Source organism: Gymnodraco acuticeps, unplaced genomic scaffold (assembly GCF_902827175.1).
Source record: "Gymnodraco acuticeps unplaced genomic scaffold, fGymAcu1.1, whole genome shotgun sequence".
Lineage (NCBI taxonomy): Eukaryota > Metazoa > Chordata > Actinopteri > Perciformes > Bathydraconidae > Gymnodraco > Gymnodraco acuticeps.
Window position 1 is genome coordinate 7,691,750 of NW_022992351.1, and position 18,249 is coordinate 7,709,998.

Genomic DNA, 18,249 nt, shown 5'->3' on the forward strand with positions numbered 1-18,249 from the left:
TTATCGGCTCTGTCATCTGGTCCAGCTGCAGCCGCCTGCCTCACCTGCCCCTGTTGGGGACATTGGAGCAGAGATTATAATGGGAGGATTACGTGCTACCGTGAAACTGTTATCCCCATACAGGCACAGGTAATCCACTCAGTGGTAACCTTCTAGCACAGCTCCTACAATTCATTTACTATCCAATTGCCGCGGAGTGAGGGCAGAAAACGACGCCATGAGGACCCTGAGAAGAGCCAGGTGACATGCCGTTCATTATAAGGGGAAGACCCCGGAGTGGTAAGTGAAAGGACCGGGTATAATACGGGTAATGGACAGGATACGAGCATGGTGTTTATCTAGCTAGCCAGAAATACCCTGACTGGGGAAAGTCAGAGTAATATATATTCGGCTACAATAACACTGATCTGAATGCTTTATTTTGCATTATCAGTGGGCTGCGATGTGACTGCACAGCATTGGACTCTTAACAGAACTACAGATTAGAAATATTAATCACATGTTCTTAAATCCTGCTTTTGAACGTTGTTGTTATGATTCGTATCAAGTTTGGACATAGGATACTTAATTTAAAGACACCATGTTTTTAGACCTGTTATAGAAACGTGCACATAGACTTTATAAGTTAAATAATGATGTTCTTGTTCTGGTTGTTAGTTGTCATCTCGTCCGTTGTTATAGCCTAAAGATGGATTTCGTCTCCATTGACATAAAATCCAATATATTCGTTATTATTTTAATTCTTTCAAACATTGCCTCTGAAATAATGTGGTAATCCTGCCAGACTTCAACATTGAGTTAAGATGTATTATGCGCGCCTTGTCTTAACTGGGCTGCAACAGGTGCAAACCCAGTTTGGATGTGCTGCAGTGGATTGCTCTAACGTCTAATTTGTCCATCCCCAGACTAAGTGAGTTATTGACAGACACAGTGGATGTGCTGCTGTCATCGCGTCCCCTCCGATCCGCCGTGAATCTGCAGGCGGGCACCCGGATGTGGCGAAAATGTTTGGCGCTCCTCTCAGGATTTGCGCTCGGAAAACATTTTATAATTCAGGATAACGGTTTTCAGGCTCGCGCGTCGACATCTTTGGATGTTATTCTTCCAACGATGAGTTGGATTTAAAACGCATTTTTTCAATGTGGATTCGAGGATGCAAGAAGCAGATGAACAGTCTGAAGGTAAAAAAAAACCGTGCGTGGAGCGCAGGAGGAGAGTTGGAGCGCAGCGAGAGAGTGGGCGCACTGCTTTATTCTCTGGATGTCTGTTTATTTTCAGATTATAATGAACCGAGTCGTGTCTGTGTCCAGGATTTTTACCCAACTTATTTTAGTCCACAGATTGATTATTGAGATTGTACGCGCTTGTTCTAGTCTGCGTGATTGTAATGACAGCAGTCATCAAATCCATTGGCAAAACGAGTCGCTGCTAGTTCTCAGAAAAAATGGTTGACTGTGTTTGGTCTAATATTTTTGGCCAAGTGGTCTCTTTGGAACCATGTGACAGCGTGTGGAGGGTGCTCTGGATTTGTGCACTTCACTATCAACTGAGTGACACTAAATCCACTTTTCAAGTAGCCTGAATCCAGTTTTTAATCATCACTGTTTACGTGTTCCACACACTGTGTTTTTTTGTTTAAAATCAAGCCAACACAGGGGATAGTCGAGAACAACAGCAGATTCAACAGTTGTTATCCAGTAAAGTGTGGCAGATGTGAAGCCGAGCTGCTGGTATTATTTGTGTTACATCCCAGAAATGTCAGAGAGGCTGTGATCATCATTAAATGAATGGCTTCGGATGCTGTTTTTGCACCTGTGGTGATGGTATGATGCGGAGTGGGAGAGTTAGGGTTAGGGAAATCCTCCTCATTCATGTTGGATGGGAATTGTGAATGAATGAATGAATCACTTGCATTCAGGTAACAGGTCAATTATTAAAGATGTAAATAGCTTTATATAATCAACAGTCTTTCAGTTGCTTCATATTTCTCTCTCTCAGTCGGTTTTCAGATCCCTGGTGCCTTTACAGTTCTGATGAATGGTCAGTGTTTTGGACTTGTTCCTGTAGCGTAGCTGTTTTGGTTGGATGACAACATTTTGTTTAGCTGGGATCATGCTGCTCAGCTGTGGAACTACAGTGAACTAAAGTGACTGTGTCAAGGGCAATGTTTGTTTCACTCGTGGTCTGAATTGATTTGAATGACTCTCCCTGTCTCTCTCATTCAGGCTGTCCTGTTATCTCCAACAAAAATATTGTCTGGTCAACTTATTTCTAAATCTCATTTTCAGCATAAGTTTTGCAAAACATGTATTTCATGGAAAATAACCAATCCATATAAATGACACAATGAGTATTCAGTCACCTAAATAAAGCACTTCATATTTTCCACTTTGCATCAAGTGAATTCTGGCAATTCTTTCCTTACACAAATGTAAAACTTGTATTTGGAATTGATATACACATCATTAATTAAATGCAGCAAGTGAGCACTGTAAAGAAAAAAAAAACGGATTCAACAATGTTTGTTTCTTTGCTTGTCTTTCCCCTTTGTTGTAAGAAGCACAATATGCTTATGAGTCATGAGACAATTACTGTGTTGTGTGATGTATAGAGAGCATCATATTTTCTATACCAATGAATGGTATCAGTGCAGACTACAGGCTGATTGATGGTTTACCATGGATATCATCAGCACAATTGAGCTTATTGCAGATATTCTTTCGTAACAATGTTTATAGTTATTCCAAAAATATATTTTAGGACACGTGGTCCAGCATTTTCATTTCTTTTTCGAAATGATCCAACGTATTTTGGTCACAATTCATTGTAATCACCTCAGCTTTCACACATGTTGTGCCACTTGTTAGAAAAAGCCCTTTATAAATATAAATGTGTTGTAACGTCACTATTGAAACATATTCAAATATATTTTCAGCATTATACATCATTAAATATGTGGTACCTGAAATATATAATTTGGAGTTTTAAACGTTAAAGATGCTATCTGTAGAATGTGGTGCCCCTGGTGGTTGCATCACAATCAAAGCATAAGCAGCTACTGTACATGATTCTTTTGGGAAATTGACTGAGGGCAACTTCAAGACTGTATTTACAGTACGATTGTTTAATTGTTCTAATGCTATAAAAAGATAGCTAGATTCCTGAAATCCACTGACAAATCATCAGCATGGTAACATGATGTGTTTTTGTTTATACTCACACCAACAGTTTTAACATGTTAAACCAATTTGTATCTGTGTCACACCCTCTCGCTCCAGGGGCACAGTATGCCAGCAACAAAAGGACCACTCCCTCCGCTGATCCCTGGTCAGAGAACTACACCCATCTGCACCATCCACCTGAGCCCCTGCAGGCCCCGCCCAGCACGGGGAGGCCCGTCGGCTCCTGTTCTGGCCTCCTCGGCAGTCAGGACCCCGGTGACCCTGTTACCGGGGTCAGCTCGGTCATCGCTTGGCATGCCGCCATTAGCGCTGCTCGCCAAGCGCAGGGCGATGATGAAAAGCCCGACATGAGGCCACAGCCCTCAGTTTGCACCACTGTACCAGCTCCTGCAGGTTCACTGGCGCAAAGGAAGAGGCAGCAGTACGCCAAAAGCAAAAAGCAGGGAGGATCCACCAACAGCAGGCCGCCCCGAGCTCTGTTCTGCCTCACCCTCAACAACCCGATCCGCAGGGCCTGCATCAGCCTGGTGGAGTGGAAGTATCCTTTAACCCCAACACAGGGGCTCTGGTTCAGATAGATGGATGGCAGATGCTTGGTTGTCTGCGTTATGCTTGTTTGTACGGATAGATTGCTTCATACCCTCGTGAATAGGTGTTTGGGAGGTAAATAAATGAATGCATCTTTTAATTAACTTAATATGCCAGTAGAATAATCATCCATAACTTTATAACTACAATGGAAACAATTTGCAGACAGGATGTGCTCTTGTTGTTGCTTCTTGGGTTTTGAAGTGAGTGACCTATTTATTTATTTATTATTTTTTTTATAAAGCTTTAGACCCACAATCAGCACTTTAGTAACAGGGCTGAAATAGAGGGATATGAGGGATGTCTACAATGTATGATCTGTTTAGTATTTTGAGCACAACACATCATAGACATGTTTTTTATTTATTAAAAAGACCCATAATATATGCCTAAAAATAGCATGATATGAGATCTTTAAACACATCCTTATATTACTATCAGTGGTAACGTAATGGCACTAACAGGCGAGTTTTTGTTGTTGTTGAGATGTCCCAAATATTGCTTTTGCCGGACGTCTATTTGCACTTATGGCAGGGGCTGTCCAAAATCTGCAGGGGGGACCAGGTTTTCACAGATTTCTAAGAACTGCTGATGACGTGAATGACTTAACACGCTGCACTGCACCTTATCAGGTCCTCAGCAACACTTGATTCGTGAAGTCGATTCGTTTAAGGGTTGCTGAGGTAATCAAAACACACACAACTACAGACATCTGTCATTAGGGTATGATAGTAGGTAAAACCTTATACCATAATATGTTTAATTCCTATCTTTCTTTGAGATAAATATGTTCCTTAACCGTTTCTTTTCTCAGACCATTTGATATATTTATACTGCTGTCTATTTTTGCCAACTGTGTGGCCTTAGCCATCTACATCCCCTTCCCTGGAGACGACTCCAACTCTACCAACCAAGAACTGGTGAGTGGCAATGGAAAAGGCTTGGGCGATGTAATGGATGAACTGTGGTTTTCCTAAGTATATTGTTCCTCCACCATTACACACGACTGCCAGTAAAGTCTGATAATGCAGATCTGTGGGATTTCAAGGGTGCGGTTATGGATCAGAAGTGACACAATGGCCAGAAAATGTGTGTTTTCTGTTCCCGTATAAGTGTGTGTTGAGCTAATTGCTATACTGTTTGTAACCTTTTCATAACCTGTAACATCCGCAATCAATTAACTCAATCAGACATGTTTATTGTGGATGTGAAATGTGTTTCTTGCTCCACTCATAAAGCTCAACCCAGAAAGTCTATTTTAAAAGATTTGGTGGAGGTTGAGCTCTTAGGAATTGTGATTTTCGGTGCCACAGCTTTTTGGTATAACTTTATTTTCATGTATATGTGATTAAAACCTGGAGTTTTAGTGACGCATGGGTGTTGGCACAGTTTAATGCGTATGTTGTAGAACAGATGCTTAATAGCTTCATGCTTGGAATAGCTCAATGTACAGTGTTGGCGTAGCTAGTGTGTGGTCGAGATAGAAAGCGTCATGGTGGAAGCACTCAGAACAGAGGTGATTGGGTGATGGCAGAGAAAACATTAGCAGTGAAGCTGTCATAGTGTAGTAAGTGTACAATGAAGGTTTCAATCCATTACTATTTTCTGTAATATCTTGCCACAATTCAGCAAATTGAACACAACTCCAGTCCAGGCATCAAAAAGGTTTTAACATAGTATTATTTGTTTACTGGTGTGAACCATTATGCAGTTAGAAGCAGTGAGAACATTCAGAACAGGTTTTCTGTTGCACGTCATTGATGCCACAACACTTGAAAGTATTGAATTTTAATTCTCATACTTCCTCACTCCTAGTGGTATCAAGCCCTTGCAGATAGATGAGTTGTCACACTCATGCACTGTGCTGAGCTGCTCGTGCCACTGCTTGTCATCAGCCGGATGACACACAAAGGCTAGACACAACACCTCTGCTCGAGTGTGATTGGCTTGACGTGTCCGTTGCGTCAGAAGACTTTCCCGGCAATATTCGGATGGATGTGTTGGGTTTCATTGTTTTGTTGAAACACACAATTACTGGTGCACGCACACAAACACACAGGCACATGCACACGCACGCTCGCTCGCACGCACGCACGCACGCACGCACGCACGCACGCACGCACGCACGCACGCACGCACGCACGCACACACACACACACACACACACACACACACACACACACACACACACACACACACACACACACACACAGCCGGTCATCCCTCTTTGTGTCACAGCAGCTCCCGAAGGTGCAAGAGCAGCCCTGAGGTGAATAGACAGTGAGGAAGTGCGTTTGAACAGTAAACGTGTCATTTTTATGAATACATTAAATCTGGTGAACCCAGTTAATTCAGACATTTCTTCTGCATTAATGTAATATTTTTTATTTAAAATGTTCAAGATGATTTAGCTTTAAGGTAACCAACATTTTGTTTTGTTACTTGGGGTTCAAGTAAAAACAAGATACAACAAACAGTGTTTAGCTTCTTTCTTAGTCAGCTGTCGAGATTACATTAAACATACAATTAGATTTGACTTCAATTTAACATAATTCCTAGTTACGGGGTCACTGCTGCTTTTTTGCCACTAGTTTGTTTACACCCATCAAGTTGTTTACGTCAAGAGGGTCAGAGGTTTTGCCCCCTGGCTGCTTGAGAATATGTGTGAACAATATGACATGAACACAGTATTACACGCCATTGAGTGTTTTATTAGTTCATGTGGGACTTGCTCCCGTTTCCAGCCTACCATCAACAAGGGTTTCTTTTAACTATAACCATTGTTTTGATTGTAATGTCCTTTTAACCCCAGAACTAGGTTTTTGTGTTTGCATTCAGAAAAAAAGCTATACAGAACAAATAAAGTCTGAATAAATGACATATAAGTGTCCAAAAATTAAGATTAAAATATCTATAGGCAAAGCTCATGCTCTATTAAATGTGTGCTTTTATTCACTTCCCCGAAAATTATTCCACTGCAGGTTTTATTTGTCCTAAGGAACATTTGGAAAGCAATGCAAACATTGACTTTTTTCCTTGAGAGGCAAGGGGCCGTTTTAGCTTCATGGGGGATTTTGCGTGTGTGTGTGTGTGTTACATTACATTACATTACATTGCATTTAGCTGACGCTTTTATCCAAAGCGACTTACAATAAGTGCGTTCGTCCAACAAAATACAACTTGAAGAAAACAGAATCATATAAGTACATCAGGCTTCATAGAGCAAAAACATTTCAAGTGCTACTCAACTGGCTTTAGAAAAGCCAGTCCTTTATTAGTATAAAAGTGCTTCGTTAATAGTTATATCGCTCGAAGTGGAGTCGAAAGAGATGAGTTTTCAGTTTGCGCCGGAAGATGTGCAAGCTATCTGCCGTCCTGATGTCAATGGGGAGCTCATTCCACCATCTTGGAGCCAGGATAGCAAACCCACGTGTTTTCGCCGTTGGGAACTTGGGTCCCCCTCGCAGCGAGGGCGCAGCGAGTCGTTTGGCTGATGCAGAGCGTAGTGCACGCACTGGGGTGTACGGTTTAACCATGTCCTGGATGTACGAAGGGCCAGATCCATTCGCAGCATGGTACGCAAGTACCAGTGTCTTGAAGTGGATTCTAGCAGTTACCGGAAGCCAGTGAAGGGAGCGGAGGAGCGGAGTGGTGTGGGAAAATTTAGGAAGGTTGAAGACCAGACGAGCCGCTGCATTCTGGATGAGCTGCAGAGGTCGGATGGCACATGCAGGTAGACCAGCCAGGAGGGAGTTGCAGTAGTCTAGGCGTGAGATGACGAGAGCCTGGACCAGAACCTGAGTCGCTTTCTGTGTCAGCTGGGGACGTATCCTCCTCATGTTGTAAAGCGTGTATCTGCAGCAACGGGTTGTAGCAGCAATGTTTGCAGTGAAGGACAGGTTGTTATCTAGGATCACACCCAGATTCCTTGCAGTCTGAGTCGGGGAAACAACTGAGGTGCCGATGTTGATTGTTAGGTCAAGAGTGGGACAATCTTTTCCCGGAAGGAAGAGCAGCTCAGTCTTGTCAAGGTTGAGCTTGAGGTGGTGAGCAGACATCCACTGAGAGATGTCAGCTAGACAAGCAGAGATGCGCGCGACGACCTGGGTCTCTGAGCGGGGAAAGGACAGAATTAGTGTGTGTGTGTGTGTGTGTGTGTGTGTGTGTGTGTGTGTGTGTGTGTGTGTGTGTGTGTGTGTGTATAGTGAGAGACAAGAAACCTTGCATGTTCCCTCAACAGATGGGGATTATTCACGCTCTCAGAGTCATCACTCAAGACGTAGTGGATGTTTGTTCAGCTTCACATTGTCACAAGACACACTGCTCTTTCCTTCTTTTATAGATGAGAGCATCTGTAATGTGTCATTAATGAATGTTTTCTTCTTTGTTTGTCTAATCATTTGTTTGGTCACTGTAAATACCTCATCTGCGCTGTAAAAATTGTTTTGCAAAGGTTATATGTACTGTATAGGGATGAACATTTCATTTCATCCTTAGTTTACAAGGTTATGAGGGTGCTTGTAGAACATGTAGTCGAGTGTTGTTCTATCTAATCCTTATTCATATAACATTTTGTCCAATACTTAAACACACTCTTTGTGTTATTTCAGGCAGGGGACTTAAAAACTATATTAAAAAAACTATATATATATTATATATATATAAAACTATATATATTTTACTTCTACAAAGTGCTTACATTGTGCTTGAGTTCTGCTCAAACTTGACTGGAAAATTATGTGGTCAAAAAAGGCATTTATAAAAAAACAAGTCAAATAAAAATCAGTATTTCAAAAGTAGTTGCAACTTCCTCAACCTCTCCTGCAGCATGATCTATTTCTCCTCTGTCCACTTTCATTTGGTTCCAAACACTACAGCCAATATGTGCCAGATGTAGCTGAATGCAACACAAACAAACATAGTTGTGTGTGATTTATTATCTTTTAACCTAACGTCAACAGCATACAGTATATTCCATAGCGGTTATACATGTTATTTATGTTCTTATTCATTCAAGTTTTGGGGAACACTGATTTCTTTCTCACCACAGTAGTATTTCCACAACTACTGCTTTTGCTTTTCTTTTTTTAGAGAGTGTAGGTGTAGTTCGATCGGCTCCTTGGTAGCTAAGGATGGGAAAGAGCAGCTACAGCAGGAAGCTCCTCACATTAACCCGGCATAAAAATGTGGTTTCATTACTTGTTTTCTTGTGTAAAGTTGTTTTGATGTTTTATCCATACAGACTTTAGTTTTTCCTCAGATTAATACAGCAGTTGTGGATCATGATGTTTGCTGCTTAGCTAATAAGAAATGAGGCTACAAATTAAAATTGTTTTTACATTCACTCTACATTACTGAGCTGCCAAAAAATAACACATTGCTATGAATTTACGCTTGATTAGATGAACCTGAACCTAAATCGAAACTTGTGTGGGTGGATATGGAATACTTTAACCTCTTTCAACCTTCACTTTCCAAAGTGCCAGTTCTGTCCCTTTGGTTCAAATAAGAAATATCTCCCCATCCATATATGTCTTATATAAAATATATTAGTTTGGGCTGTTTTGAGTACGTGATTTATTTTATGTAAGAGATTGTTTTCCAGTGTGAGGGACTGTGAGCGGGAGTAGGGAGTAAGTGTGAGTGTACCAGTTGTGTGTGTGTGGAGGTTATGGGCTTAAGCTGGGCAGGGGATTAATCATCAGTTAATGAGCGGAGGAGATAAGGATGGGCGGATCTATCTGTCTGTCTATCTGTCTGTCTGTCTGTCTGTCTGTCTGTCTGTCTGTCTGTCTGTCTGTCTGTCTGTCTGTCTGTCTGTCTGTCTGTCTGTCTGTCTGTCTGTCTGTCTGTCTGTCTGTCTGTCTGTCTGTCTGTCTGTCTGTCTGTCTGTCTGTCTCTATTGCATGTGATTTGTATTTGAATGCACAATTCAGATACAAGATAAATCTTAAAACATGGAAACAGTGGAAAATGCAAATATGGAGACACAACAACGGAGCTCCTCATTATGCTGCAAAATAAATAAATAAAAAACAACCAGATATGTAAAAATAGTATTCGTCTCATAGGAATTTAACGTGGAGTTTCGCGATATTCTTTTATTTTCCAACTAGTATTTGCCCTTTTTATTTTGTAAATATCTGACATAATTATATATATTTCACATACAAAAAATGAATGTTTCTAATCTCACTTTAGCTTTTAGGACAACCACACAAACCAAAGGAAAGACATATAAATATAACTTGATATTACTTTTGGGATATTCTTTTTTGTAGAGACAGCTTTGACTCTTCAGCACAACAACAATGTGTTCAAACCAACAGGAGAAGAGCAAGTTGGTACAATAAGGAGATATATTTTGACATCCTGCTGTCAGCTCATGTTGGTGTTGCTCATGAATTACATGCTAGCATAGACATCAGTAGTCGTGCCGAATATAACACGCAAATATAAATTGATCCTGAAAGCCTGCAGTTTCCTGTTGGTGACCTTTTGTGTTGTGTGTAGCCTCCACTCGTGCCATGCTCTCACTTCCTCCCTCCATTACTCTCAGATTACTTAATCCGTCTACTTATCGGCCTCAGACTCTTCCTACGCTCTCCATTCTTGTTTTCCTCCCTGTCTTCTGTCCTCTGTTTACCACCACTACTTCCTGTGCAGAGTGGGGAATGATTCATATCCTATTAAGCCGGTTAGTGATTTAGCAGACTCATGACAGCCCTTTGACCGCTAACAGACTAGCATACACTGCTCATCAGCGGATAATCCCATAAGAGTCCTATATGAATCTGCTTTATGAGCGTAGGAGTGAGAGGAGGAGTGTGTAAGTGAGAGTGAGTGTGTGTACCTTAAAGAGGACATGCTCCGTCAGGGCGGTGAAAACTCACTCGGACAATGTTTTCATGAGATTAAGTATACACGATTGAGGGTAGAGTTTTTTTTTAATAATTGAATTATTTTATATTTTATGATTTTTTAAATAAAATATATTTTTTAGAATAACGAAGGATTATTTTATAAATCATGTGAAAAAGCTGCAGACTATTAGAGGCAGATATTAAATGGTACACCTTGTGTGTAAACAGTGATGCTGTATTTTAACTATGTGTTGAGAAAGGCATCCTATATCATTTCATATAAATATAATGTTTTTATAGCTTAAAAATAGCTTTTCCTTAACATTAACATTAATGTTGCCATCTCCTAAAATAATGGCGACTTTGAAAAACAAAAATATTAGAACATTAATTTAAATGTATGCTCAATTAACATAAACAATCGTACCGTAAAAGTATATAAATATCTACTTAATTTTATAAGCATAATTTCATATGATTTTATATCAAATTTCAGCCAACATACACCTTTCAGAAAAAACAACAACAAAATAAACGTATCTGAGTTTGAACAGAGTCTGGTTTCTAAATATGAATCTGTAATCTTTAATAGGGTTATTAAAGACATGAAAATGATTACATTTGTGTATTTGTAAATCACAATATGCAGTGCAGTGAAAGGACTGGTTTGATCAGTGTCATTTTCAGTCTTATTTGGTGGTAATAAACAAAATGACTACATACATATTGTGCTAACCTCTCTACTAGGTTCAGCTCAAATTAAATGCTAAATCCCATCATTTAAAATAAAATGCACAATCATCATATTGAGTCAGATTGTTTCCAGTTTTTTTCCCAGAGAAAATCTTTTTTACAAAATAAAAGACATTCATAACGTAGATCTTTGAATCACAATGAATAACATGACATTTTTTAAAGTGTAAAAAGTTGTTGACTCCTTACTTTGCTCTATCTAAGCCCCTGCTGCATGTAGACATTTGGCATCAAACTGTAGAAGGCAGCAGTGGGAAAATAAGGCTATAGCAGCGCATGGGTGGTTTGAGGCTATTTTAAATCAATATATAGTCTCTGAATAATGAACAACAATGAAAAGAAGTAGAATGAAAAAACAAATAGGTCATTGTCTTTTCATTCTACTTTTTTTCATTGTTGAAAAGACAATGACGTATTTGTTTTTGATTCTGAACGAATGTTACTCTATAAAGCAGCGACGTGCAGTCAGGGGAGGCAGGGGAGGCAGAGCCTCACCTGTCATACTCATAGACTGGCCATACTACAATGTAACGGAAAAACAACTAAAGACAAACTAAATAGTAATAATAATAAAATGTCTCCACTGATCTGTGTTGTAAATGTGATTTATGTTTGATTCCAATCGCTTTTTATAGTCAAAATCAGCAAATTTGCCGAGCTCCGCTACAACTAGTCTACATGGGAGCGATGAGGAGTGAGGCAGGGACGAGCTTGATTGATTGATTGAAAAGTTTATTAACAGCTTGTATATTGGGTACAGTACAGTACAGCTCAAAACATACAATTGTTAAGGGGATGCAGACCAGAGAAAGACTTTCGTCTTGTTTACATCAGGGTCCCCCATTTCCAATTCATCATGTTCTGCCTCACGTAAGCCCACAGTAACTTGCTGGAGCGCGGGCACTAATTTAGCGCGGGCACTTATTTTGTGAGCGCGCTCAAGCAAGTTACTGTGAGGTAAGGTGAGGCACAGATATGGAGTCAGATTTGGGTCAATATTCTAGCGCGTAAAACAACCTACTCACGAGCGGAAAATGTGCTTTTACACGCGCATAAAATGACCCTCGCGCGCAGATTAAACCCCCGCGAGCGGCTCTGCGCTCGCTCGCGAGAGAGCCGTGGATGCACTCCGGCATACTGACCGCCATGAAAACCAGAGACAAAAAATGCTCTGAGTTTCATAAAAGTCAGTTAATGCTTTCCAAAAGCACGAGCAGTGAACTCCAGGCCCACGTGACTGAACTCAACATTGAAAGAAACAGACTAAGAAATGACGTAAGCTCCATGATCAAAACTGCTAAAAAGAATTTCATCAATGTCAAAACTGAGGAAAACAAAAATAAACCCCGTGAACTTTGGAAATTACTCAATAACCAGCTTGGCTGCAGTAAAAAACTCAAAACGAGATTTTCTAACTTAAACATAAAGACAGATAACAGGCTCATCACAGACAAACTGGATGTGGCCAAGTACTTGAACATTTTTTTCACAAACATAGCCACAACTCTTGTAAATAAATTACCCTCCCACTCAGGGCTTTTTGGAGTAGATCACATCATGACCTACTACAAAAACCTAGGGGTACGCAAAGATGATTTCAGTCTAGCAAGGGTAACAACAGCAGAGGTACTCATTAAACTGAGCACCCTCCAACCTAACAAGGCCACTGGCCACGACAATATCCCCTCCAAATTCCTCAGAGACTCAGCAACTGCCATCTCACCAGTCATAGCTCACATAATTAACCTCTCCATAAAACAGGGAAAAGTACCCAAAGACTTCAAAATGGCAAGAGTAACCCCCCTGCACAAAAAGGGCAGCAAATTGGACCCAGGCAACTACCGCCCTGTTTCTATACTTACCTGCATCTCGAAAGTCATGGAAAAAATAGTATATGAACAGGTCGAAAAGTACCTCGCGGAAAAGAAACTAATCTATGAATTTCAATCTGGCTTTAGAACATCCCACTCCACTGACACATGCCTTCTTTATTTGAGCGACCACATCAAACAAGAGGTGGACGAGGGCAAGTACTGCGGCATGGTGATGCTGGACCTACAAAAGGCTTTCGACACTGTCAATCACCCCATTCTGATTGACAAGCTAAAAGCCATTGGTTTTGATAAACTATCGGTGAGCTGGATGCAATCCTACCTGGAGGGGAGAGAACAGATGGTGGAGGTAAACGGTACTCTGTCCCCCCCCCTCCCAGTGAGCTGTGGTGTTCCACAAGGAAGCATATTAGGTCCGTTACTGTTCCTAATTTATGTAAATGACATGTCATCAGCATGTGACTGCAACTTGTTCCTGTTCGCGGACGACTCAGCCCTGCTGGTCTCGGACAGGAACAGGTTGCAGGTTGAAAAAACCCTCAGCTCCGAGCTCGGCAGAATCTGCACCTGGCTCGCCGATAATAAATTATCATTACACCTGGGTAAAACAGAGTCCATTCTCTTCGGTTCGAAACATAATCTCAGCAAATCCGACGACTTCTCAGTTGCAGTGGGCGACATTATTGTCACAAGTAAGAAGGAAATTACATACCTAGGATTTATTCTTGAGGCAAACCTCTCCTGTGACAAAATGGCATCCAATGTAATAAAAAAAGTCAATCAAAGAACTAGATTCCTATACCGGATCTCCCCTCTGGTAAACAAAAACACCCTGAAAACTCTGGCAGGAGCACTCATTCAAGGGTACTATGACTATGCTTGCACGTCATGGTACCATAGCACCTCCAAGGCGCTAAAAATAAAACTTCAAACATCGCAAAATAAACTGGTCATACTACTGCTTGACCTTTCATCTAGAACCCACCTCACCACTTTGACAACCTAGGATGGCTTAGAGTAGACAACAGAGTACAGCTACTTGCAATGGGCCTGGTCTACAAGATCCACTACACCTCTATGGTACCCATGTACATGTCAAAATTCTTCCCAAAGGTCAAGGAATACCATGATCATAACACCAGAGGGAGCTCCACAAATCATGTGAAACCCAGATTTGGCACAAAAAAGGGGGAATACACGTTTCGCAATTATGCCACATCAAGGTGGAACGCTCTTCCCACAACTGTAAAGGAAAGTAAAACTATACTTACCTTCAAAACCTCTCTTAAAGAGCACCTTCGGGGGAGAGCATTGCAAAACTGGCCCCGGTAATGGTACAAATCTCAACCTGTCGTTCAATGGACAGCTTCCCCCCCCCATCTATGTATATACTCGCATTTTAGACTCTGTTACTAACTGTATATCTGTAGACTTGGTATGTCTTAAATGTCCGGTTAGGATGTATTTAGAACGAAATCTAAAATGAAAATTGTAAACAAGCAATCTGTATGTAAAAAACCACCTGTATGTAAATGGTAAATAAGCCATCTGTATGTCAAATATGTCTTAAATGACATGATGAATTGGAAATGGGGGACCCTGATGTAAACAAGACGAAAGTCTTTCTCTGGTCTGCATCCCCTTAACAATTGTATGTTTTGAGCTGTACTGTACTGTACCCAATATACAAGCTGTTAATAAACTTTTCAATCAATCAATCAATCAATCAATCAATCAATCAATCAATCACAGCCCTCTTGCTTGCTCGCGGGAGTGTCAGCCTCGCGGAGTCTGTCTACGTGCGCGTGAACAGTTTCTGGCACTTTGGGGCGGAGCCACTGGACTTTGATTGACAGCTGCCAAGAAACCCGGGGTTGCCAGGTTTGATAAATGCCTGAACTACCAAGAGCCGAGCAGTGACGGCAGCAAAATCTAGGTGCGTACAGCAGACAGTAGCTAGCAGTTTTCGACGGACACAGCCCACTGAAAAATATATTGTTTTATATCAAATTAATGTATATTACATTACATTACATTGCATTTAGCTGACGCTTGTATCCAAAGCGACTTACAATAAGTACATTCGACCAGGAAGACACAACCTTGAAGAAAACAGAATCATATATATATATATATATATATATATTAGCTGTACACTTTACGAATATAATAGTTTTTTATGGACAACTTTACCATTCAATCTCGTCCAACTGATTTTGCTGCCGTCACTGCTCGGCTCTTGGCAGTTCAGGCATTTATCAAACCTGGCAACCCCGGGTTTCCTGGCAGCTGTCAATCAAAGTCCAGTGGCTCCGCCCCAAAGTGCCAGAAACTTTTCACGCGCACGTAGACAGACTCCGCGAGGCTGACACTCCCGCGAGCAAGCAAGAGGGCTGTCTCTCTCGCGAGCGAGCGCAGAGCCGCTCGCGGGCGCAGAGCCGCTCGCGGGGGTTTAATCTGCGCGCGAGGGTCATTTTATGCGCGTGTAAAAGCACATTTTCCACTCGTGAGTAGCTTGTTTTACGCGCGAGAATATTGACCCAAATCTGACTCCATACGCAGATGAGCTCTGCCTCACCTCGAAATGCGTCACCTCACAGAAACTGGCTGGAAAGCGGGCCCTAAGTGCCTGCCTGTTACCATCTCACTGTATGTCACCAATGTAATGTTTGTAGATCCCTTTATTACATTTATCCTCGCCATCCATAGTCTCAAAATAACTTATTTCACGTATATATGATATTTAGGCTCGCCGTACAACGGCAATGAAAAAAGCACCAGGGGAGGCAGCCATAACCTCTGCCGCACTGAAGGGGGTGCGCCGCGCACGTGAGCCCACAGGTCCTTGTTGCTACTGTTATTTACGCAGAGACGGTATAGACGCGAACAACAAACTAGACTTTTGAAACTAGAGGAAGATAAGGAGGACTTTTACAAAAATGTAATGGAGATTGTTGTCCAGAAGGATAGCATGGACTTCATCTTCAAGTCAAGGTAAGACCACATTGGTAATGAAAATTGGTTCTTACTAAGAAAGAACAATCCAATATTTAGATTGTGGGTATCCTTTTGTTGAACGGTCTGTTTAAAATGAATCGAAACATCAGACCAAAAAAGCTTTTGAAAATAACAGAATATTTCGATTAAGGTCAGAATATAATATTTGTAAATCTGACCCTGAAAGAGTCAGTGCCTCACCAGCCATGAACCTCACCGCACGTCACTGCTATAAAGCCAGCTAACCGGCTAGTGTATGTCTTTCCTCTGTTTTGGAGTCAGTTTTAACTACTGTACATGTGGGTGAGCCTCCATATGAGCAGCGTGAGTCAGAGGTCAAAGGGTAAATAATTGTGTGGCTAATGCAGGGATTGATATCAGAGTTGAAAGCAAAGCAAAGAGAAACATATTTTTCTGATCAAATGTGTTACAATTTACTTTAGTGGACTTAAAACACGCTGATAAAGTGCTAAAGTTCAAACCTCAACCAGAAGACCTGTCAATCACAAGGTAGCCACTCCCTTAAACATAACCTGTTTTATTTAACTTATAGAATGTAGTCGTTCAAATAATCCTATTTTCACTCTTAATGGGACCATCATTTACAAAATGAACATTAAGCTGTATTAAACACGCCTTGAAACAGGCAAGTGAGACGATACATTTGTCAGGAATTTGTATACTAGGTTATAGTTCAAGAGCAGTATAGGGGAATTTTCTCATAGGCCTTTATACAATCTGACTTTTGTTGCAGTGGCCCAGCTGGATATTAGAGAGGATGGAGGTATAAGGCACTTCTTTATTGGCTTCAGACCCAGAGGTTACAGCCTGATTATAATACACTTTCTAGACATGCGGCTTAGGTTCATGATGTTGGCATTTGAAAAGTGAGGACACTCCATCAAAACAAATCCAAATTGTGTTGTCTGCACATTTCTCCTCACTTTGATTCAGAAACATGTTTATGTTGTGGATGTGTGGAAATGATATGTGACGTATGGTGTGTGTGTGTCTGTGTGTGTTTATGATTCTGAGAACAAAATGTCACATTGCGTCATCTTTTGCTCAGTCAGGGATTAAAGGTTTATAGATAGAGAGAAATGAGAGTCACACTAAGCAGCAAACTGCGCCATCAAACATGTGAGAGTGTGTGACTGTGTATTTTTACTTAGCGTTTGTGTGTTGTAAAGAAAAAGAAAAGGTTGAATAAATGAGGTTGTGTTTTGCAGCAACGGCTAAGAAATAATTTGATATTATTTATATTATATTATATATTATATCATCAAAACATATTTCACCAAATTCTGTTGACAATGGAAAACATGGGATTAGAGATTCTGCTTCCGTGTGCCATATTTGGACACACATTGGCAATGGTGGAAATTAACATTGTGTAAAAGATCGGAATACTTTCTCAACAACTGCACATTAGAATTGTGTTTTACTTTGATGCTGTAATTTTAAAGCATCTAAAATAAGAGAGTGGGGGGTCAATTTATGTATTGGTGATAAGAGTAGGGCAGCGATGTTGACCTGCCATGTTGTGAGCCTTTAGGCCAGTTTTTCATACAAACATACAGTGTCAGATGAAGTGTAGTATATACGAATCCTCACACACATTAATTTCCAACAGGCTGTTGGCATGTCTCCAGTTTCATGTGTACTGTGTGTGTACTGTGTGTGTGTGTGTGTGTGTGGTGTGTGTGTGTGTGGTGTGAAGTGTGTGTGTGTGTGTGTGTGTGTGTGTGTGTGTGTGTGTGTGTTTGTGTGTGTTGTGGTGTGTGTGTGTGTGTGTGTGTGTGTGTGTGTGTGTGTGTGTGTGTGTGTGTGTGTGTGTGTGTGTGTGTGTGTGTGTGTGTGTGTGTGGGTGTGGTGGGTGGGTGTGTGTACGGAAGGATGTAGGTGTCTTTATGTGAGTGTGCAGTATGTGAGGTGAAGCCCTCTCATTAACAGGCAGGTACTGGAAAGCGCATGTGTGTGTGTGTGTGTTTGTGTGTGTGCCTGGATACTGAGATGGATTTTTATTACAAGATT

At 41.0% G+C, this 18,249-nt stretch overlaps 1 protein-coding gene across 1 annotated transcript in view; it reads left to right on the forward strand.

Annotated features, from left to right (window-relative positions):
• The first annotated feature begins 191 nt into the window (after positions 1 to 191).
• Positions 192 to 18,249, forward strand: part of cacna1db (calcium channel, voltage-dependent, L type, alpha 1D subunit, b) — a 143,125-nt gene continuing 125,067 nt past the window's right edge. The window contains 3 exon segments of the mRNA XM_034209119.1: positions 192 to 279; positions 3,279 to 3,720; positions 4,585 to 4,690. Of these exon segments, the coding sequence (XP_034065010.1) occupies positions 246 to 279; positions 3,279 to 3,720; positions 4,585 to 4,690 (582 nt within the window). The 5' untranslated portion in view covers positions 192 to 245.